At 38.5% G+C, this 23,374-nt stretch overlaps 1 protein-coding gene across 3 annotated transcripts in view; it reads left to right on the top strand.

The window, feature by feature from the left end:
• The window catches only part of tefu (Serine/threonine-protein kinase tefu), a 194,936-nt gene that overhangs the window by 123,242 nt on the left and 48,320 nt on the right, over positions 1-23,374 (top strand). For all 3 annotated transcript variants that reach the window (XM_045768877.2, XM_045768876.2, XM_045768878.2), the window contains 20 exons: positions 122-375; positions 706-856; positions 2,333-2,535; positions 4,236-4,408; positions 5,077-5,211; positions 6,531-6,638; positions 7,240-7,348; positions 8,781-8,861; positions 9,027-9,111; positions 9,431-9,537; positions 9,983-10,219; positions 12,094-12,194; positions 13,606-13,765; positions 14,363-14,540; positions 15,492-15,620; positions 16,261-16,463; positions 17,750-17,891; positions 18,891-19,042; positions 19,780-20,004; positions 21,954-22,135. In XM_045768877.2, coding sequence (XP_045624833.2) covers positions 122-375; positions 706-856; positions 2,333-2,535; positions 4,236-4,408; positions 5,077-5,211; positions 6,531-6,638; positions 7,240-7,348; positions 8,781-8,861; positions 9,027-9,111; positions 9,431-9,537; positions 9,983-10,219; positions 12,094-12,194; positions 13,606-13,765; positions 14,363-14,540; positions 15,492-15,620; positions 16,261-16,463; positions 17,750-17,891; positions 18,891-19,042; positions 19,780-20,004; positions 21,954-22,135 — 3,115 coding nt within the window. The remainder of the gene's footprint in view (positions 1-121; positions 376-705; positions 857-2,332; positions 2,536-4,235; positions 4,409-5,076; positions 5,212-6,530; positions 6,639-7,239; positions 7,349-8,780; positions 8,862-9,026; positions 9,112-9,430; positions 9,538-9,982; positions 10,220-12,093; positions 12,195-13,605; positions 13,766-14,362; positions 14,541-15,491; positions 15,621-16,260; positions 16,464-17,749; positions 17,892-18,890; positions 19,043-19,779; positions 20,005-21,953; positions 22,136-23,374) is intronic.

The following is a 23,374-nucleotide window of genomic DNA, read 5'->3' on the forward strand; positions in this document are numbered from 1 at the left end:
TAAACGGATGACGCAATGCTGCGTCATGCCCGGGCGAAAGTGTTAAGATTATATATGAAGCACCATGAATTTATGGTGTCCAATGATTCATATTTCTAATCATAGTTTTCATCTTCTGCAGATCTAATGAAAATCTTCATATGGGTGTATGAAAATGATCTCCCCAATACTGATGCTGTAACCATCATTGGTGTTATGGAAGGTATTGTGAAATGTTGCAAGATGCAAGGCATTCAGCATAGAATTTATAATCCTGCTTTAGTCTTGAGGCGTTTGCCAGCATTTCTGAAGCGGGCCCTAACAAGCAGCAAGTTGCCATCACAGTTTGGTCTTCAATCCAGTTTACTCAGTCTTCTGCTCACATTTACTAAGGCTGTAAGTTATATATCTTCATGTTTTACTCCGTAATCATTACTTTTTAATTACAATTGTGTTGTTCTAGACTTAACGATGTATTCTTGAAATACCTTATTAGAGTATATAGAAGAATGCATAGTGATTGGAGATAATTGCAGCAGAAGTAACATAAATAAGATTACCTGGTGGGTGGTATTTGAGGTGAATTTGCTATATTTTGCTTGAAAAAATTATGTACAGTACTAGTGAATGTAGCAGGAAAATAATGTAAATACTAAAACAGTCTGAATATTTTCAGAAGCTGTGTTTTGCTCTGTAAATACTTATTGGTATGCCTATTTTTTCCAGATGTCAAGTGAATGGAGATATTTGTTGTGTAGCATTGGAGAAGAAACATTTAATTCGGTATTAGCTATGTGGGAGAGCCACTCATCTCCTCGTCAAACTAATTGGCTCGAATATGTGAATCTACAGATCTTGATACATCATCCACAAAAAGGTAAGGTTGCAAGTTGCCTTGATAAGAGTTCACTTAATTGCAAATTATTAAATATGACTACAGTATTTGTCTTTACATTAATTGAAATATATGGAAACATTATTGAGATAAAAGTGGCTCTGTATGCATGAAAATTTTATACAATACAGTTTTTGTTATGGTCATGCTAAAAATCAGGCAGAGATAGATAGATAAATAACTGTAATGTGTGTATTTATATGTATGTGTGTAGATGCTAGATGACCACATGCTTTCCGGACACCTCGTGACCAACGCTGAGTCAATAACTTGTGTCCGGGTGAGTGGTTGGTCATCCTGAAAATCTAGGGGGAAATATTTTGAAAAAATTCTACAGTATTTTGTTTGTAATGACCAATATGAGAAGTTCTGATCTGCTTGTTAACTTGAAGATTATTGTTGATGGTGCATTGTTATTTCCATAGTAGATGTGGTGGTGGATGTTTATGGTGTTAGGTTGATTGAAGTAAAGATTAATGGTGATGAGGTAGCCTTGGGTCATCATGTGATGATTCGGGTGCTGGTGATTTAGTGTGAGGTTTCTAGGAAGCATTTGCAAAAAGAGTTTTTAACTGAGAGTTGTTTCAATCCCTTCGTACTTGTTTGCAAAAACTGCTCATTCCTATTGTAAATGCTCATTATCTCCTAAGTGCCACACTCACTGTTACTTGGTTCCATAAAATCAAGAATGCCTTTAAAATATTTCTGAACTTTTTCCATGTTAGCTTTTTCCTTTAACACTCATTCCTCATTCACTTCATCTTTAGCCCTCATTATCATCCAGATTTTCCTCCTCTGGCTTTTTGTCTGAAACTAAATCTATAATTTCGTCATCAGTAATGATTTGAAAGGTCGGGGCATCTATGCCATAATATATCCATTCGTCTGTTTCAGCTTCTTGTGTTTGTCACCAGTTCTACTCTCAGTTCTGGGGCTTTATTCCCTCTGATAAAGGCTAGGAATTCCTCTCCTAATTTGTTCTTTTTGCTAATGTTTTCAGGCCCAAATCCTTCAAAATCTGCATCATTGACTTCTGCAGGAAACAGACCTGATGCAGGACAAAGTTTTCTCCAACCATTTTCTTAGTGTTGTTAGCGTTACTTGGTCCCATGAACCAGCAATAGTCCAGATAGCTGACAATACTGTGAAGGCTTTATGAAAGTACTTAACTGTTACAACTCCCAGAATCCCATCCAGGTACAATCCAGGTACCATTGGGCAGCAAGGCCTGGCGTTTGCTCACCTCACAATTTTATCGCATATTTTTATCCAGACCTCTCGCCTCACCAGTTTATCATGCGTTTTTTATTCGGACAGATCCAAGATGAATAACGGGCATATCCATATAAGTAATGTCCAGAAAGCATGTGGTCATGTGTATATATAAAGCCAAAATATAATTACTCAAAGATGCAGTAGTACCTGTAATAACAATTTTGTTAAACAATTTTTTTTCAGGTGGGGAAACCATTGAAGTAAGCCAATTTGTACATGATTCCGTTAAATGGCAGCGTTGTCTCCACCACCTCTACCAACTTGTTCATGATCATCTTGACCAACTGACAATGAAGAACAAATTAGCATCATCATCTGCTTTAAATGTTGATCACTACACCATACCTACTCTTCTAGTAACTTTAACAGCAAGGCTTTGTTGCAAGGTAACGAGCACAGTGATGTATATACTCTACTGTAGACATTTTAGTCTGAAGTAAGGAGAGCGAGAAAGTTTCTTTCTTGTAGTTTGACTTTGTTCTGATGTTGACACCCACACTTTGAAGTATGATTGTGCCTATTTTGACAACTTATTGATATCCGTATGATTATTATACTTTTTGAGTGAATTTTAATAGTATTAAGAGGATTAATTTATCAAAATTAGTTTTTTTTTATATTTAATCTGACATTTAGATAATGTATTTTCTTAGACTGTCAAAAAGCATTTGATTCTGTTTTATACAAAAAAAATCTTGGTGGTCTTGCTTAAAGAAAGTCTTTTGAGTGTTGTTGAATACATCTTCTGGAGGTCATTCTGGGTTGGACTGGAATTGTCTAGTATTACTTATTCACCATTCATGGCCCAATGACTGTAGATTGAGAGGATTGCCACTGCATTAGGGATGAGAAGGTCACACTGACCTGGCTGGACTTGGCTGTGTCCACGTGGGAACAGGATATTGCCTAAGTTAGCAGCCGAGTGGCTTGCTCAAATAGAAGCTTCTTATCTAAACACTTCGAGCCTTATTTGTTTTAACTAACAACAACTGATAAATAACTAATTATCTATCACCTTCATCCTCTTACATTACTTTTCATATGTAATGAAACTAGGCAGAGGGAACAGGAGGCCAGACACAGAATACCATAATGCTTGGAGCACCGTGTAACAAATGGAATTGAATGTGAATAAATGCCATGTTATGAAATGTGGAATAGGAGAAAATAGACCACACAGTCTACAAATTATGTGGAAAGGAGTTAAAGAACTCTAACAAAGAAAGAGGTCTGGGGTGGTTCTGGATAATGGACTGTCACCAGAGGAACACGAAGGACATTGTAGGAGGAGCATATGCTGCACTCTTCAGCTTCAGAATTCCTTTTAATTACATGGCTGGTAAAATACTAAAGAATCTGCTCATGACTTTTGCGAGACCAAAATTTGAATATGCAGCAATTGTATGGTGCCCTTATCTTAAGAAGCACTTCAATAAACTGGAAAGGTGTAAAGGCATGCTACTAAATGGCTTTCAGAACTGAAAAACAAGAGTTATGAAGAAAGGCTAGAGGCGTTAAATATGCCAAAACTAGAACACTGAAGAAAAAGAGGTGATATTATCACCACTTAAAAATAATAACGGGAATCGACCAAATTGACAAAGAGGAATTTCTGACACCACCAACCTCAAGAACAAGAGGTCATAGATTCAAGCTAAGGAAACAAAGATGCCGAAAAATATTAGAAAGTTGTCTTTTGCAAACAGAGTGGTAGACGGTTGGAACAATGGTGAGAAAGTGGTGGAGATCAGAACCATCAGTATTTTCAAAATGTTATACGACAAAAAGTACTGGGAAGATGGGACACTACGAGTGTAGCTCTCGTCCTGTAACTACGCTTAGATAATTACATATACTGTATATGTATGTGAAATAGCTACATTTGAGAAACATGTTATTTGAAATGAGAGTGATAAAGGACTTGTTACAGAATATACCACGCATAAGTTGATCAAACAATACTAGCACAGGTGATTATATACTTCTAAGAGTCTCAATCGTCACATGTCATTAGTATATTTTATAAACTTTCTGAATTAGCACTAAGCTCTTAACAAAAATTGTTTTTTATATCATATTTATGTAGATTTTCCAAGACAACAATGGCTATGGAGTTCTGGATGTTACCCAGGACAGCAGTAATGATAATAGTAATGCGACAGGCAACAAGCCTAACAAGAGACGAAGAATTGAAGTTGGATTACAACCCTTGGTGTGCCTGCTACGTGAAGAGGGAACACAGCTGCATACAATTCCATGGTAAAGAACATTTTACATTTTTGTTTATGGAATGAAATGGCAAAAATCTTCTAGATGCCTCTATCTAAACATTATCTTCTGGTGTATGTTTCCCGACACCTGTTGCCTAAGTAAACGTCTGCTTTTATCTTTCGTGAAGTTGGTTATCTATTGAGGGGGTATTATCACATTGAATGAATGGTATGGAGAAGATTACTTGTAAGGCTTCTCAAGGAAGAGAAGACCTCAGAGGGATTGAAGAGTTAAAGAAGCAAATAGTTTAGTATGGAATCATAGCTTTTATTCTGGGAATTAATTGCATTTCTAGTTGTACTTGGATGAGAGTTTAATATGCCAGGTTATAGCAAGCCACAAAAATGTGTGTGAAATGTATTGTTTAGAGAATGAAAGTGCCCAAGTTGGGTTTTGTGGATAGTTAAAGGGTAAGTACACAACATAGAGGAAAGATTTCTAAACCAAAGTTGTTGCAAATGTTAAGTATACTATGGTTGAATAAACAAGTCACAAGGTGCTGACAGTGATGTAAAGAAATGTCAAGATGGGGTAATGACTACCCCTGATGTTTCACGAGATATAAAAGTTCTTATAGGCTAAATTTTGTGGTAAAAGAAAAACTTCAGATTTGTTACTTTAAAATAAAAGTGTAAATAATTTTGTGTTTTAAACAGGTATCAAATACTTCATGAGCTGTTGAAATCCTACAGTGCATTCTTTGACCAAGCAAAGTGTTCCATGATGTTGGAGTTATTCACCCACACTTTGTCTGAGTGCAGAAAGCCAGCAATACAAGAGCATGTTATATGGTAAGTGATATTTATGTTGGTACAACAATCATAGAAGTCTGTACTGACTTTCTGTACTTTTATATGTAGGTCCTGCAGACATCCATCTCATTGTATATATTGCATACTTTTGTGGGGAGCCCCTATGGCTCCCTGGAGCTATCAGGCTAATATGTGATCAATTAGACCGGGGCATTAGTCTATGGAGTTCTGCCTACCGGGGACCACGAGTCAGAACCTGGCCCACTCGGAGAGGTGCAGGGACCAATGGCCCTGGAACACCCCCCTCCCCCCTGTGGTTGGGGTTTTTCCTTATTTTCAGGTGACCTGATACTGGATTATACTGTAGTTAAATACATTGGCAAGTTTAAAGGTACACTCTTTTTAAAGCTCGAGAACATAAGTCTGTACAGGTCAGTCACTAAAGATGATGATAATGACCTTAATTGAATGAACATAAAAAGTTCTTATTGGATAAAATTATTCCTCTTTGGAATGAAGAAGGCTGTATAGAAATTGGAAATTATGTTTGAGAGAAGAGAAGTGGTTTCCTATTGTTGGGGACAGGAAGTCTGTTAGGCTTATCAGTCTCCTAGGCCAATGACAAGCCTTCCCCTTCCTGCCCCAAGATGCAACCCACAACAGTTGCCTAGCTCCTGGGTGCATATTTATTGTTCGATAAACATAGACGTTAGGAGAAAGGAAATGTGTCTAAGCATCTTGGTCCTGCATGAGTATCGAACCCATGACCTTTCAATTGTGACTTGGTTGCACTTTATATTGTTCTACAGAAAAGGCAAAGTAAGAAGCAAACAGAAGAAACAGTACCTATAATTTTTTTAATTTACAGGTAAAACAGTACCATGAAAAAATGGGGCCAACACCAACAATCAATCGAGAGCAGAACTGAAGTTGAGTCGAAGTGAATGAGACTGAGAGTTGCTTGTTTTTGGGGGTGCTCTACTCTTTTGGTAGTTTTCCTTTTGGCCTGGGTTGATCTAGTATCCCCAGGCTTTCTTGCTCCTGTTTAGGTGGCAAGATTCTGGTTCTGATCTCTGGTAGGTGCTTGTGACTCAGTGGGCCTGGTGAGGTGCTTGGGCTTGGAGCTAAATATGCAGGCACTTAGGGAGCCACCAAAGAGAACCCTTACAGAAAAATCTCTTGTGAACATGCCAGATTAACTCTTTGACAAGAATCTTGTATTATTTTTCCTGTTCTTTATACACAACTTTCTCACACATTACCATTTTTTTCCATCCATTCATGTAATATTGTAATATTGCAGGTTAATGATTACAAATATTACTTTAGTACAATTGTGGTATGTATCTATATTTCAGGTGTCTTTGTGCTCTAGCTCATCAATACAATAAGGTTTATCACATGAGTGGAACTGAAAATGAGAAAAAAATTGGAAAATGGACTCCAGTATGGGACATGACATTGAGGTAAGCCTTACAGGCATATTACTTACTTGAATTGTATAACCAGGTTTAAGGATATAGTGTTCAGCTTGTGTATATTTCTGTGGAGGAGCCCCTTCGGCTCCCTGGAGCTATCAGCCTAATGTGTGATGTATTGGACCAAGCCATTAGTCTTTGGAGTTTGACGAAGATAACTACCGGGGACCACGAGCCAGAACCTGGCCCCCTCGGAGAGGTTGTAGGGAGCAATGGCCCTGGAAAACCCCCTGTGGTTGGGGAGTTTCCTTATCTGCCATCGACCAGAGTTAGGCACCCAGAAAGGTAGGCATAACAAAATAAACCCCACTTGGTAAGAAAAGTATAAAGAAAAACAGAACAGAGAGGCAGCACTACCTCCTATCCCAAGGAAACAAGCAAATGTCATTAATTAAATTTTCCCCAGTGTCTTTGTAGTAACAATATCATCCGACAGGGACGTTTGAAAAATTTGTTGTGATGATGCAGAATGTTATACTTTCCTGACTGTCATAATCTTGTTTACGGGAGCATCTGGGTGTCTTGTTCAAAAAGTAGCTTTTCATATGCACTCAGAGCCTAATTGTTTAACTTTTATTCATTGTACCAGACTAGTGAGTGGGAAGCAGTGTAGCAGATCTGGGCTAGAGCTTCTACAGACACTAATGGAGACAGGTCTTGCTCATCCAAGTTCGTCTGTCTTCAAGCTGTTTTATCAGGTAAAGATGCACACAGGCTGAGAAGTATGAGTGGGGATAAGAGGTATGATAAGAATAGATAATATTATTGAAAGATGTGGTGTGTGAAAATCTGTGCACTATAATCTTATAATAATAATTTTTTTTAATAAACCATGGATAAAAAATGGTTTTTAGTTAATTTGGGGGCATGAGAAACACTCAAAATAAATATAGGCAGTTTGATGAGGGAGTGAAAAATTGTGATATGCAAATGAAAATTGGCAATGAACAGGATGAATTAGTAATTTATACTGGAAGAAGGAATGACCAGCAAGGTTGTTTGTATAACATACTGGCAAGAAATAATTCTTGTGCAGCAATTAATAAAAGTAATATTAAAACCAGTAACAGATTAAGTGATTTTATCTAAAATAGTAGCAGCCAGAACCAGACAATCCAGAGCAAAGCAGGCATGGTAGACTGAACAATATCCCTTTATGCGAGTCCATTCTGCATTGCTGAAGGCAAGGAAGAGCATTGAGATATTTGACATTTAGGATACTGAGAAACCTCCAAAACTCTCAGGTCCAGAAAATGGCTGTGGAAGTAACAAAAAGGAAGTTGATATGACTGCATACTCACAAACACTTCAGAAGTACAATGTATACTTCATATGAGCAACAAACAAGCTGATGAACATAGAGACTTGGCATAAAAAAAGCACCAGAAAGAAGTGCTGTCCAGTCATAGAGCAACCCGGTAAGGGTAATAGAAACCAAGCAAACTAGAGAAGAGCATTAACCAGCTGGAAGAAGAAAAATACCAGCACCAAACTGTAATTGGTTTAAGGGAACTAAACTAAAAAAGACCGAAGCACAACTGAGCCCCACAGCACTGTAAATGGTGCTTGCCGTTACAGGACTGGTGGACTTGTAATTAAAAAAAAAAAACGACAGTGGTAGTAATTACCTAAATGTAATTACAAGATAAGGGCTATGCTCATAGTGCTCTTGACTTCCCGATACTCATATGATGCTTTGAAATTACTGACACTTCTGACTGCCTCCGCCTTCATATTTAATTTGTTTAAACTGTCTACCACCCTGTTTGCAAAAGTGAACTTTCTAATTTTTTTAAACAGCTTTGTTTCCTTAGTTTGAACCTATGTCTTCTTTTTCTTGAAGTTGCAGTTTTCAGCCTCTTATTAGCGATGGTCAGCAAAAGTGAACCAAGCAACCCTAAAGTCCAAAAGACTAGAAGGTTGTTGGCTTACTTGATCATGAAACAGAGAGCATGACCCAGTACCAAAGTTAAGTCAATAGGAAAGCCAACCAATTGTTTGTACAGGAGAGGCCAGTCTCAGGCAGGAGGCTTTGAACCCTTTCTTGCATAAGCTTCATAGGAAGGAGGGGTAATGATGAAATTTGTATATGCCTTTTGATTATATGGATGAGATTTATTTTATTTTCAGGGCTATGTAGATATGAATGCAACCGCACTGTCTACTCTCTTGGTTCTGCTGTCCTTGGTTCCGGTCCCAAAGCATGTCAAGGTAATTAACATTTGCTTGAACTACTAGTAGCTAATTTACTTTCATTAATGATTCATATAATCTTTTGTAAATCAGGCATACAAGATAAAGTCTCTTGGTTTTGTGTATACTGTAATTTTATTGTACCTTACTATGACTGTTCATGTGATGCATCCTGTGTTGCAGGATGAATCATCTGTTTTGAGCGATGAGCTGGTGAAAGATGGCAGAATTAAGCTCCTTCATATAGTCCTGCCTGTCCATAGGGAGGGTATACTTCACCTTATTTATTGTATGTAATAATTTTAACCTGTCCTCACAGTGCATCGATCTTTATAAGGAAGAAATACACAAGTACAAAACTTAATGCAAAGAAAAATTGTTAATTAGAAAATAAATGCACTTCTTACAAAAATGGTACTCAGCACAGTGTGAGAACGAGTTGAATGATTTAGTGTAACAAAAATATTTTATAAATGAATAAAATAAATACGTAAGAGAAATTACTTGTGTGAAATGGCTTTGTATACAGTATATATTTTATTATATGTTATATATTATAGGTTATATATTATTTTAATAACTTGTAGGTGGCATAGTTAATGGCGGGATGGCTTCAGTTGCCTCGCTAGAAAATCCAGTACTTCTAGCCCAGCTGCTTCTTCAACTACGTCTTAGAGATCCAAGCTGTGCTGAGGTAAGGAGTTGTAATAGCAAACAGTGGCTTAAATTTGATTAATCTACTGAGGCTCTAGGTCATGATTGTTTTATAACTGGTTTAATTTGGCCTCACTTTTGAGATTTAAGATGCTACAGTCTAATGTCCATATTAGGAATACAGCACAATAATAATCAAAACATAATTAATGATCCAATGAAGGTTTGAAGTAAAATATATATATGTACACTGTAGCTTTCTTTGGTTGATGTGATAATAAATTAAATACAAAAAGATTACCTGTTTGCAGTAAGCATGGGAAAGTTATTTTGGTTAGTGAGGCTCGTTATGGTGTAAAATGTGTTCTCCAGACATGCTGATGCGTCATAGTCTTCACTTGGTATTGAGAGTTGGGCAAATATTTATATTTATTCCTTTTCAAGCATGTAAATTCAGTTAAAGGGTCCTTCTTTTTTTTTTGCAGAGTGAATGGACAAAAATTGTAGAATTTAAGAAGGAGTCAAGAAATAGCCATAATAAGTCAGATTTTCTCTCCCATTTAGAAGATATATATCGATTATCTACATTTTCTTGTGACTTGCCCAAGAACCAGCTCTCCAAGAACAACTCCTCTAAATTGAAAACAAGTTTTAAAGAGTTGAAAATTCTTCATAAAGAGGAGGAATGCATGATAGAGAGAATAATAGCCTTCGTAGAGCAGGTGAATTGTCTAAGAGAATTTAAGTTTTTTCCCTCATTCAAATGTAATGTTTTGCTCTGGCATAATTCTCAGCACCATTATCTACTAAATCATAAATATTTGCTTGATTATGTGACCAGGGTTTTGTGTAATACTACACAGGGATGCAGCCATTAAATTTGTTAAGGGGTAAGGGAGGAGCTTAATCAAAATTAAGAACAAATTAGTTCACAGCAGTTGCTTGTCAATTTATAAGTCATTGACTTGGTTCATTGTAGAGTCAACAAAGTGCTGACAGTTCTGTAGAGAAGCACCATGATAACATTACTGTATAGGCAAAATGTCATCTCTTAAAGTCTGCTCTCATCTAGGTATTTCTCTTCATCTGATCAGTTGCTTCAGTTCATTGATGTATTTCAATAAACATGGCATCTTCCATGCCATTATAATAAGAGAATTCTGTAGTTATGAAGAAAATAAATTGAATGACTGGTTGCTGAGATGAGCAATCATCTCATTAGGGTATGGTTACTTTGCAAACCTAAGTGTTACTTTTTTTATACTTTTTGAGCATATTTTCTGTAGAGAGCCCCTCCAGCTCCCCTGAGCTATACCGGGCTGATGTGTATATATTAGACCGTGGCAACAGTCAATCAATGGAGTTTGTAGCCTACAGGGGATCACAAGCCAGAACCTGGCCCCCCTCAGAGAGGCACGAGGAGCAATGGCCTATAGACACCCCCTTGTAGTTGGAAGCAGTCTGTGTCTGCTATCTACCAGATCAGGCACCCAGAAAGGTAGGAATCTCAAAACAAACTACAGTTAAAGATTGCAAATCGAAAGCCGAACAAGCAAGCAGAACTCTCCAATCAGAAATCGAGCAAACAAGCATAACATCACCACAGCCTCTGCACAGCTCCCCCCTTCCTGGAAGAGGGAAGGAGGAGCCCCCAGACCTCCTGCACTGGCTACCCAACCCCAGTTCTGAGGCTGTTGTGTTGGGTGGTGGTCATTCGACTCTGTCTCCAATCTTTGAGCATTGCTGTGCCTTGTGGTGTTGTGCTGCGGTGTGGTGGTGTGCGAGCCAGTTTACCTAGATTCCCGCTTCCAGGGAGGGGGAACTGCGCTTACAGCATCACGACGGTTGTGGTGATAATATGCTTGTTTATCCGTTTTCTGATTGGGGAGTTCTGCTTGCTCATTCAGCTTTTGGTTTTCAATTTTTAACCAGCTGTAGTTTGTTTTGGGATTCCTACCTTTGTGGGTGCCTGACCTGGTAGATGGCAGACATGGACTGCTTCCAACTACATGGCAGTGTCTATAGCAATTGCTTCTCGTGCCTCTCTGAGGGGGGCCAGGTTCTGGCTCGTGGTCCCCAGTAGGTTAAGAACTCCATTGATTTACTGTTGCCACAGTCTAAAATATACTCATCAGCCCAGTATAATTTTGGGAAACCTCCGAGTCTCACCCAGAAAATAGCGCTTCATTACATTCAACACTGGTATTTTAGGTAAAAACTCTGTAAACTTAATACTAGGAAATAATTTCTGGGGAAGAGAGAGGAAGGTGGAGGGAGGGTGGAGGCCCAGCCTTGGATATTATTCTGATCCCACATGAAGGTTTGTGCAATTGCTGTATTTAAAAAATGTTTGAATAAGATTTAAATTTCCATCATGCATTCATTCTTTTTATTTATACAGTAGGCTTGTACACTACTTCATGTTACATCTTAATATAATTTAACAATTTCTTATGTCTTTACAGTGTGTGTGTTCATTAATACTGTAATGTGCCTTCATTTTGACAATATTGTTTAAATATTGAATTTTCTTGTAGTTGAAAGCTTGACATTTTTTTATTACTGAGAAAAATTATGCATATTGTGTGTTTTCCAGGTGGAAACAGAGGACATCCTTACCATCTCCAATGGTTTACAAGTTCTACTACAAGTACTGCAGCTGATTGTAATTGTACTACTTCATATTTCTGATCAAAGGTAAACGATTCTTTTCAGCTCTGCTTGAATTTGTTTTCTTAGTGTCTGTTAATAAGAGATGTGTAAGTTCCTTCTTACACCTCCTCCTAAGTTCCCTCCTCGTAAGTTCCTTAAATCGGTTTTTGGTGCAGTACATTGTTTAGTTTTAGTGCACAAGTAATAGTCAACTATTTAGGAGAGAGGATCTAGTGAACCCACAAAACATATTTAGGTTTCTCTAAATCAGTTTTGATGATTGAATTTGGTTTATTAACAATTTTGTAACCCTTTGCCTAAGCTTCAACTGACCCCAAAATTCATACTAAACTTGTGAATGCTTTACGTGTGTGTGTAGGCAAGCTGTTCTTATGTATGGATTTCTTTTTCACGATGATCAGGGTTATCTTTTCTGCTCAGTAAGTTCATGTATTTCAGCACTGGGGTTCTCGTCTCTTGTTTTGCCACTACATTGACAGTTTCGAGGTATTTTGTGGTAGGACAGATGTTTTGGTTCGTATGTGCACTGGTAATAGTTTTTTCTCTCTTGGAGTAGCAGCTACATTCACCACTTCCTGGCCTTATGTCTGTGGTGTGTGTATGAGTAATAGACAAGGCATGCCAATCACTTCACCTTAATTATGTGATTGCACAACGTGGCTTGTTTTTCCCCAGATTTTGCCTTGGCAACGATTTTATGGCTATGTTCTCATAGCACTGCCTTTTATAATGCTGGTTTATTTTAGTGCTGTTGGTCACGTAAATATTTTTCTTTAAACAAAATATAACAAAAATCCATTACAATAGTGGCCAGTACAATGAGCATATCAGCGTTTGAACTTTATTATCCAACATTTAAATTGAACATGCTGTTATATATACCTTCTATATATAACATGTATACATTCTTGGGAAATTAGGACATAATTAAAATACTTTTCCTATCAAGATTAATTATATGATGTGGAGGATGCATTCCATGGCCAAATTTTTTTGTAATTAGATGGCATATAGTATAATGCATTTGTGATTTCCAGAAATAGCAGCAGTATGTGATGAGACTTGGTGTGGGGTGAATGTTTTGAATGTTAGATGAGGAGTTACTCTGAAAAGTAGGACTGTATGACATGCCATCTGATGGAGAAAGAGGGGTTCCTGCTTCTTGGTTGTTACTTGATCACTTCACCTGCGTGGCTGGTGTTGGTTGGGGCCGTCTCCCATCGTTGCCATGTTCTGCAGAGATCAGACACTAATATGCACTCGGATCAATGTCAGAGAGATGGTGGCAGCTTGATGGCATTCTGTTGAATCTGGAATGCATTGCCAATATTTTGTACAGCATTTATTTCGCATGAAGTAAACCTACATCTCTTATGTGTTTTTAATATATACCTGTATAGTTTGGATTTTTTGTTTTGTAATTTTTAGTTATCAGATTGCAGATGAAACTACAGCAGGTGATGAAATTGGTAACATCAGGAATACAAAGGATGTGTTCTGTGCCATCAACATGTGCATTTGGTAATGTGCTTCCAGTACTGGAGTTATTTCAACATTTATTTCACATTGTGAACAACTGGGCAAAATCCCTTGAAGTAAGTATTTATGTAAATACAGGATGAAGTAGCACTAATTGCTTGATTATACATTTATGGCTATCAAAAGTAGCCTACAAGGTGTCTGACATTGCCCGCCTTATGTTTAAGAGGACTGTATTTTGAATTCATACTAGACTAACAAAATATTTACATTTAAATATATTCATACTAAAGAATTAAGTTCTATTAAGTTGTCGGTTGATTCCGTCCTGTAATCCGAAAATCCTGTAAGCTGGATTCAGTTTAATAAAATATGCTTCTTTATGTATCCTGGAGGTCCAGAGAGGCTGACACTTGTGGTGTTTTCGTTTTTCAATAGTTAATACAATTGCATGATTGTGGGATAAACTATATCAGGAAGATTAAGATTTCTTACATAGTAGCTCCAGTGTGATATAATCATATCCTTATTTCTTTCCATCCCATGTACTGGTACTTTATAAAGTAAATAAGGCTGATAGATAAACATACTGATAACATTTACAAATCTAAGGTGCAGACGGTTACAATTTTAATTTGTCATTGATTATATATTGAAAATGCATATTTTCAGTAATTTAGTGGATAACATTTAGAATACAATTTTTTTTTCAGGATCCAAATGCTAAAAGCAATGGGGAAAAGTTGCAAGAGCTTTTATTATCTTCCACGCCACCTGCTCTCTTTGCATGCATCATTGAGCTCGTGAAGGCAAGAACTACAAAGTCTCTCAATGATTCCCAACCAGGGATCTCACAATTGAACAATAATATGAGGAGGTCAGTGAGCCAAGGTAAGAAATTTGAAGCACAGCACAGATATATAATCTTCATCAATGAATTGCCATTATGGTTTCTGAGCCAGACTCCTCCAATCGCCATCTGAGCCAGACTTCTCCAATCACCATCTGAGTCTTGGCCTTGTCTCAGTCAGTACTCAATATGTCTGCCAGGCTTTTGTTAACCTGTGTCCCACGGTAACAAAGAACTTTTCAACTGGTCTTGTCATCTAGATAAGGAGAAGAGGCAGGGTAGATAAAGCTCAACTCACCACCAAAAAACAAGTGCTTGCCATGATTCCAAAGAGCAGATACAGTACAACAAACCCAAAGAGTTTGGAAAACACTAGGAAAACCAGTTAAATCTTTGCAAACTGCCAGTTGGGTAACTACATAGTTCTCTGCCACTAGAGGGCAGCACCAGCATCACTAACAGGTTGGAAGATCCAGTTACCTTCACTTGTCACCTGGTGCAGAGACTGAATTCAGTTCAGTTGACTGATCCTTCCTTGAGACTGCCTCTGTGCAAGGCATCCATTGCCCAGTGTTCCTCTAATTAGCTTTCTCTGCTTCAACTTGGGTTCTGGGGTATTTTCTCTTGTACGTACCTAGTTGTGAATGCTGGGGGTTGAGCTTTGGCTCTTGGAGGACTGATGGCCAGCAGAGTTTGCCTGTCTTTTCTGCAGCTGTCTGGTAAGAATTTTATTCAGAATAGAAATGTACAATTACATTTGTGTACTTATTAAATTGTCAGAATATTTTGAGATGCTACCTAACAAGTTAAAATATTTTGGAAACATTTACATTGCTCAGGAACCATGCTCCAAATGTAACAAAAAACCGTGTGTAGTCATAGTTAAAAATACAAAAATTGTACTGTGATGTACAGTATATTTACAAACATTTTTATATTTTTATTTATTCTTTACTTTAAAATGACTGAAGAAGGAATTACAAATATTCCAGGTTCTTCCACCGACTTAGACTTGGATTTTGATGACTTTGATGAAGCTGGACCATCAGTGTCAATGAAAGATGATTTTCAGCAGTTTGATGAACATGATAACAATGCATTATTAGAAGCAACTACAGATGGTGAGACATGACTAGTTTTACTTTTAGCAAATTTGTAATGGAATCTCAGCTCGGCATATAATTCTGTATTTACTTTGAATTCTGTATTTACGTCTGAATTTAATTGTGCATTAGATTTTGATAAGAGAATTTTCATTGTATATAAAGACTAAAGCAGTGCCTATATTAGATCTTGACTCATACCATGTTGGCCTCTGGGTCTGACAATTTTTAAATGAGAATTAATAGCTTCCTTTCTATCTCTGATGCATCGCACATTCTACACGATCCTTGATGCTGATTTGAAAAAATTTTCTTCCTTTGCACCTTCAGCTGCTCTCTGCTGATTTGCCAGTTTTTTCCTTTATTCCTTGTTCTGTCACCTTAGTTTCCTCTTTAATTTTCCTTCCTCTTCCAATTGTTCCATTCTCTCCTGTAACACTGGCTGCTGCCTCAACTCTGACTTTATATCAAACTAACAACTGTATCTGTGTTGATAATTTAGTCTTTGAACTCTATAGAATATTTTGAACTTGATATGAAGTATTTCCTCTGCATCTTTTAACTAGGAATGAATTAAGTCCTATATGCTTACACTAAGCTTTAATGTATGTTATGCTTCATTTTGTACATCATGTGATTTACCATTTTTCTTCTCCAGAAAACATCATACTGGAAGATATTAGCTCCTACAGTTTGCAAGATCAGTGCATTATATTGGCACAACAATGGCTAAGTGATGTAAATGAGTCTTGGTGCACTGTTAACGTAGGTGAAGATAGTCACAACTCCTTACTGGATGTTATCAACCTCATCATAGAATTTTCAAAGTACCCCAACCTAGAGACGGCTGATATTGCAGTGGTGAGTGTTACGATTTTACGACTTTATTTTGCCTCAACTATAGTGGTAGTTTTCATACCTGAAAAAGATGGCACAGTTGGTGTCATTCAAAAAAAAAAGATTGTGTTTTAATTCCAAAATTATATAGAATGGTTATTAGTATATGACTTAGTACAAGCAGCTGTTTAAAAGATGTTTTAAATTTATTTTGTTTTAGATGATAGGAAAAACTTGTTGTTTTATTGGAAAATCAGAGTCTTCCTGTCCACCAGCTTGTCCCCTCCACCTCAGCAGTCACTTCTCATTACAACAACCATTGCTCCTTTCTTTTCCCATCACTAAACACTTGCTCCCGTGTTTCCTCTCCTGCCCAGCTTATTTGTGTTTCCAGTTTTTACATATACCTTTGTTCTGTTTTCCCCATTTGAAACTGACTGTCTCTTTCTACTCTATTTATGTCCCTAAATATATTGTATATTATAACCATTGCTCCACTGGTTCTTTTGCTCTCCAGCGATGTTAGTTAGCTCCTGTAGCCTGTCTTCATATTATTTACTCTTATGTTCATCCACATATTTAACAGTATGAGGTGACTGATTAATGGTGGTATCTACAGTACCCTAAAAATTAAGTCATTGCCATAAAATAAATGTGTTACAATAAAATGCAAATATTTACAAACACTATACAGTAAAATATGAACAAATGAAAATAAGGAAATTTTAGTTTGAGGTGGACAATCACTCATGCTCTTGTGGGTAATGAGGTGCTTTGATTAGAGAGTAGTTCTTATAGTGTGCCTGTGTCTGCTGTAGTATTGTGCAGTAAACCTGCCTTGCTGCTCTAACTTACACTTTTTCATGCTCTTGCCTTGTCAGCGTTTCACACCTGCACATTATGGCTGAAATAATGCAAGTAAAGTTGACAGTTGTTGAATCAGAGATGGAAAGTGACAGATACAAAACTATATTTTTCCTGCTCATGCAGACTAACTTCACCACTGAGGAAGATCAGAGAGATGTTCTCTGCCCTATAAGACCTGAAAATAGGATCAGTGAGAGATCGCTAGTGCCAAGCTGAGCTGGGATTGAATGATCGCAGACTGATGGGGGTTGGTTGCTAACCAATGGCCGGTTTCACTATAGCAATCACCATGCAGGCACACATTGAAAGGGTGCAACTGCCTTTAGGTCACATATGCAGCTCAAAGTTGGGTTGGGACAACTGGTATATAGCAGGTCATTGACTCATGACTTGAAGTTAAGAAAATATTAGACTATTATACAAGTTATTCTTTCCCGTTTCAGATCCTCAAGTTTGTCCATACACTGTTTACCTCAAATTATGATGAAGACAACATAAAAGATGGCTTTGAAATTCTCAGTTACTTATGCAAGAAACATTGCAGTGAACCTCAAGTGGCTGCATATGTTTTGAAAATTATTACAGGTTTGTGACTTGGATTTAGTTTGTAACATTATTGTGTAATTAATTCCTAGTGCACAATATCAGAAACTTCCTATGGTTACTCTATAATTTATTATCAAATCATATCTCATTCAAATAACACACACAATTTTTGTCCCTGGGTAGTAAGTGTTATTTTCCAACTAATTTTCCCTACACAGTATAGAAAATGACTATATATTATTTCCCTCAAACTTTGCTTTGACATTTGCCTTAGACAGCTTAAAGGAGTTGTTTTGGAGGTTACTTGGAGGCTGCCAACTCCTTATCTAGAGCTGTGACAACTGTCAGTTCTAGATAAAGAGATGGCAGCCACCAAGTTGGCTGCCCCTCGCCGTGTCTCCACCTCCCTGCCCCTCGCCGCGTCTCCACCTCCCTGCCCGTCGCCGCATCTCCACCTCCCTGCCCGTCGCCGCATCTCCACCTCCCTGCCCCTCGCCGCGTCTCCACCTCCCTGCCCCTCGCCGCGTCTCCACCTCCCTGCCCGTCGCCGCATCTCCACCTCCCTGCCCCTCGCCGCATCTCCACCTCCCTGCCCCTCGCCGCGTCTCCACCTCCCTGCCCCTCGCCACATCTCCACCTCCCTGCCCCTCGCCGCGTCTCCACCTCCCTGCCCGTCGCCGTGTCTCCACCTCCCTGCCCCTCGCCGCGTCTCCACCTCCCTGCCCCTCGCCGTGTCTCCACCTCCCTGCCCCTCGCCGCGTCTCCACCTCCCTGCCCCTCGCCACGTCTCCACCTCCCTGCCCCTCGCCGCGTCTCCACCTCCCTGCCCCTCGCCGCGTCTCCACCTCCCTGCCCCTCGCCGCGTCTCCACCTCCCTGCCCCTCGCCACGTCTCCACCTCCCTGCCCCTCGCCGCGTCTCCACCTCCCTGCCCCTCGTTGCACATTGAAACCTAGAAGTTTACTTGCAATTCATATTATTTTTAGTATACAGTTTATTATTAACTTTAATTTTTCGTTTTTCTCTTATTTTCTCTCAGATCTGACTCGCGTTCATGGTAATAACTTATCTGCTGTTATTCGAGCTAGCATTGTTAAGTTGGGCATAGCTTTTGCTCAGAAACAACAAGAGGGGATCTATGGCCAGAGTGTTAGTGAGGCAATCTTCTATCTTAATGGTGAACTCAGTAAGGTATGTACCATGTACTAAGTGAGTTTCAATAAATCATATGTATATAAGTTATAAACTTTGACAGATTTTAGGAAAATATAATGCCAAATGTTTTTTATGATCCCCAATTATAAACCCCAATGTTTTTCTGACTTGTCTCCAGTACTCCTTATGCAGAGGTCAGGTTTTCTTTTTTGCTGGCAATTGTGCGATGTATGTCACTGGAAATCCATTTTGGCCAAGTTTCCCTATTGTTTAGCAAGTTTTGAAGGTGTTTGTGCTAGTAAGGGAGCTGTAACGTTTGGTCACTATGTCACGTGAGTGAGAGGCCTTATATATCTTAAGGTCTGCTTTGACCAAGTTATTCGTGACTATACTAATATTTTTATTTTTGTTTTTGTATTTTTTAGATAATTTCTTATTCTGACATTTGCAGAAGATGTTTTTGGCAATTTAATTGCACCTTTACTACCCACTATGAGCAAGTGATTCATCATCAGGGAACATTATGACTTCAAAGATTTGATACAAGACCTATTAAGGCTTTGACTGGCATGAGTATTCAGTGGAACCAGGCAGGATCATATGTTCAGAGGATGCCATTTAGAATTCCATACAGACAGGAACATTTTATATTCTCTCAAGGCCTGATTTATTTAGATTGTATAAAATGTTTTTGTGAGAAACCTAGAAAAGCTCCTTTGATTGCTCCTTTACCATATCTAGTTTTTACTTTGTACTTTTAATTCTTATTTCAGGTGGATCCAAAGCGTGTGTGGTCTAGGTATGTAATACCAGAAAATGACCGTTGTGGAGAAATATTTAACCTTCTCTGTAGCCCAAGCCATGAACTGCGCATCATGGCTGCCTCTTTCATCCACGTGATATTAGTTAAAGCTGATGGAACTATGATGGATACTCAGCATCAACTGCAAACTTTTCAAGATGTTTATCAGACAGCATTGGAAGCCCTGACCTTACCGGTAAAATTTTTACAGAAGTTAATTTTTTTTTTTTTGTAACAAAATATACCAAATAATAACCAATATTGACTTGCACATTCTCGTATAATAATACTGTATGTCATTGTTGGAAACAGGAAGTTTAACCTGACTGACACACCAGTTCGGGAAACCACGAGCGTAGCTCTCATCCTGTAACTTACACATTACCCACTGCACTATACCCATTAGAGACATCATCGTGGGACAACTGGAGTGTTGTCACACGATGTCACACATCACCCACACTTTAAATATTGCATTTAAAGCTTTCAATATCGGGTAAATAACAATTGGTCCTTGTTATGATAAGGAAAGTGATGGGATATTTGAATCTTGTGACAGATTTTGAGTACAGTATTGCAAATAATTTACCTTGTGATAAGAGATAATAATTGAAGCAACAGTTTATGCTAGGTTTCTGAAGCTTTGGCCAGCCTAGTATACACCTGTGGTTTAATATGGGAATATGTGAATGTTTATCAGTTGTCTATGTAAAAGTGCTTTTCATATTTACTCGAAGTTAAAATATTTTGTTGAAAAAATGTGTGCTGTATAATTGGTCATAATTTATTCAATTATACAATTCTGCTGTATATATTTATATTTCATGGCTAATTTGACTGCCATCTTTGACAGGAGCTATGATAGTAATGCATTTTCCAACTTTTCTGCTCTGAGTGATGTGTGATAATGCACACTAGTACCAAGTAGGATATGCACTTATGGCTTTTTTGACAACTTGCTGTTTTACACCTTGTCATCTTCACTGTGTTATGCCAGTGTCTGCAAGATTATCCTAAAAAAATTCAGCTGCCCATTGGCAGAACATGAGCTGTATGATACTCAACTGTACATAATGGAATGTATGAAGCCTAGATTCACATTATATTTGGCGCTACTGACTGCTTTCACACGCAGAGTTTAGAACAGTTAAGACAGAGGTACTGGCAGACAAATCATCTCAAGATCTCAAGAAGACACGACATGGTTTCCCACTGTTGGAGCCAGGAATCATGTTAGTCTTATTGAGGTTTTCCTAGACCAACTACTGATCTTTCCAGGGATACAACCTATAACAGTTGCCTATTTACTGCTAGATCAACACAGGTATCAGGTGAAAGGATATGTGCTCAAATGTTTCTGTTCTGCTGTGGGAATCGAACCCTGGACCGTCATGATTTCCCCGTTTTGTGAGGAGGGGGGTAGGGAGACATTTGCCTGGGAAAAGAAGGTAAGCAATACAGGAATCAAAGATGATATAAAATTTCATATGTACATTCACTATTTTCTATATAGCATCATGGATAATGAGCACCACCACACTGGCAAATCATCCACAACAGCAGCCATGTGCTTCGTAAAACCAGATGTACAGTGCTTCCCTTGCGAGTTATCACATACTCGAGGGTAATGAGAACTCTCACTTCTTTCTCAAAAACTGCTGCCACCTAATCTTGTTCTCCCCCTCAATCTCAAACTCAATTAAAGTTATTAAACCATGATCAAAGTTAGTCAGTCAAGGTAAATAATAACATGCTGAGATAAAATTTATGTTTTTAGGCAAATGTCTAAAATTATTTTATTTATTTGATGCAGTTAGAAATTTAGAGGAAGATGGAAGCTTAGATGAAGTTAGAGGAGGATGTAATGGTGTACAGTATTATATTAATTTTTTTGCCAGAAGAAAGTCATCATAAATAAGGTGTTTAAAGCTTTTGTAAATGTTGCGTTGTTGAGAAGGAAAAGTAAATGTCTTCATGAACAAATAGTGTGTTAACTTCTTGTGTGTACAAGGTGTCAAAATTATTTATTTTCTTCTATAATCTTCAGTGAGTTGTATATGAATGTTTAAGGTGTAAAAAGATTGCAAAGACTTTCATGAAATTATATTGTGATAAATATGATACTTAACGTTAATTTTTTAATAGGGCACACTTCAAGATGACTTCAAATCTGATGAAGGAGTTAACCGAGTGGCTAGCTTCCTTCTTACTTTAGGAGTAATAGCACTGAACTCTCCATTCCTTGAAGCCAAGGCGCTCTTTGCTTTGTGCCTTGCGGTTCCTGAATGTGGTGTTGATGCAGTACTTGTGTCAAGGCTTGTTAACAGGTACGTTCTTCTTAAATATATAGAGAATAGGAAATGCCATTTGTTTTCTTAAATGGGCTTTAATGCCTCAGTGTTGGGAAAAATTTCACTAACATTTGAATGTAAAATTTGTACTTATATGACCTAAATTAATTTTTCTGTGGGGATCCCCTTTCGGGTCCTTGGAGCTATCAGGCTAATATGCGAATCATTAGACTGGGGCATTTGTCTATGGAGTTCAGCCTACCTGGGACCTCGAACCAGAACCTGGTCCCTCCTCAGAGAGGCGTAGGGAGCAATGGCCCTGGAAACCCCTCCCCCTGTGGTTGTTTTTTTATCTGCCATCGACCGGGTTAGGTACTCAGAAAGGTAGGCATAGCAAAACAGACCCCACATGGTAAGAAAATTGTAATTGAAAACCAAACAGAGAGGCAGAACTCCCTCTAATCCCAAGGAAACTAGCAAACGTCAAATGGACCGGGGGGGTAGAACGACTCGCCGATGGAACGCCGCGTCGCTCGTCCGTGCAGGTATCCCCCCCATTCCGTTCCGGCAACCTAGGCACTCCTGTTTGGAGGCTAAGTATCAACCGGGCTCACCCAGAAGGTGAAACAAAGCTCGAGAAGGCCTACGGAACGGGGCAGAAGTAACATTCACCCCAAATGCAAGCTGAAGTGACTCCGCCAACAGCGCACGATATGAGGCAACAGTATTAGGCATCAAATGACAGTCCTGTAAAAGCCAAGACATAAAGATCAAGGCAACCCGATCAGAAATAGAAGACAACCTATGAAGAGAGAAAATGGCAGAAAGAATGCCAGGAACTTCTTACTGTTGCCGAGACGTAGCTCTCAGGTGGGACACCATAAACAAAGCCACCTGATCACCATACAAATGGTGATAAACCCGCTTCAAAAAGACCAGACGTGAAGAGTGAAGGAGAAGACCGAACCAGCCATGTACCGGACCGGTCCGACCTGCTGGAAGAGGCGGAACCGTGGAAAACGCCTTGGGTTCGGACACTGAGCAAGCAGCGCCTGAAACCAAGGCTGGGCTGGCAACAGCTGGACTGCGGGGTAGAATAGAGTAGGCAAATTGTAATGTAGCAGGTGCATCAAGGCTAGTAGGTAGGGTATATATAGAGCTAGATCTCGCTTCCTCCATAGACACTGTTAGGCAAGTACTATTAAGTATGTAGATAGATATAATAGGAGACATGCAAACAAGTGGATACCTAGCCATGAAGTGAACTATAAAGCG

Source organism: Procambarus clarkii, chromosome 51, assembly GCF_040958095.1.
Source record: "Procambarus clarkii isolate CNS0578487 chromosome 51, FALCON_Pclarkii_2.0, whole genome shotgun sequence".
Taxonomy (NCBI): domain Eukaryota; kingdom Metazoa; phylum Arthropoda; class Malacostraca; order Decapoda; family Cambaridae; genus Procambarus; species Procambarus clarkii.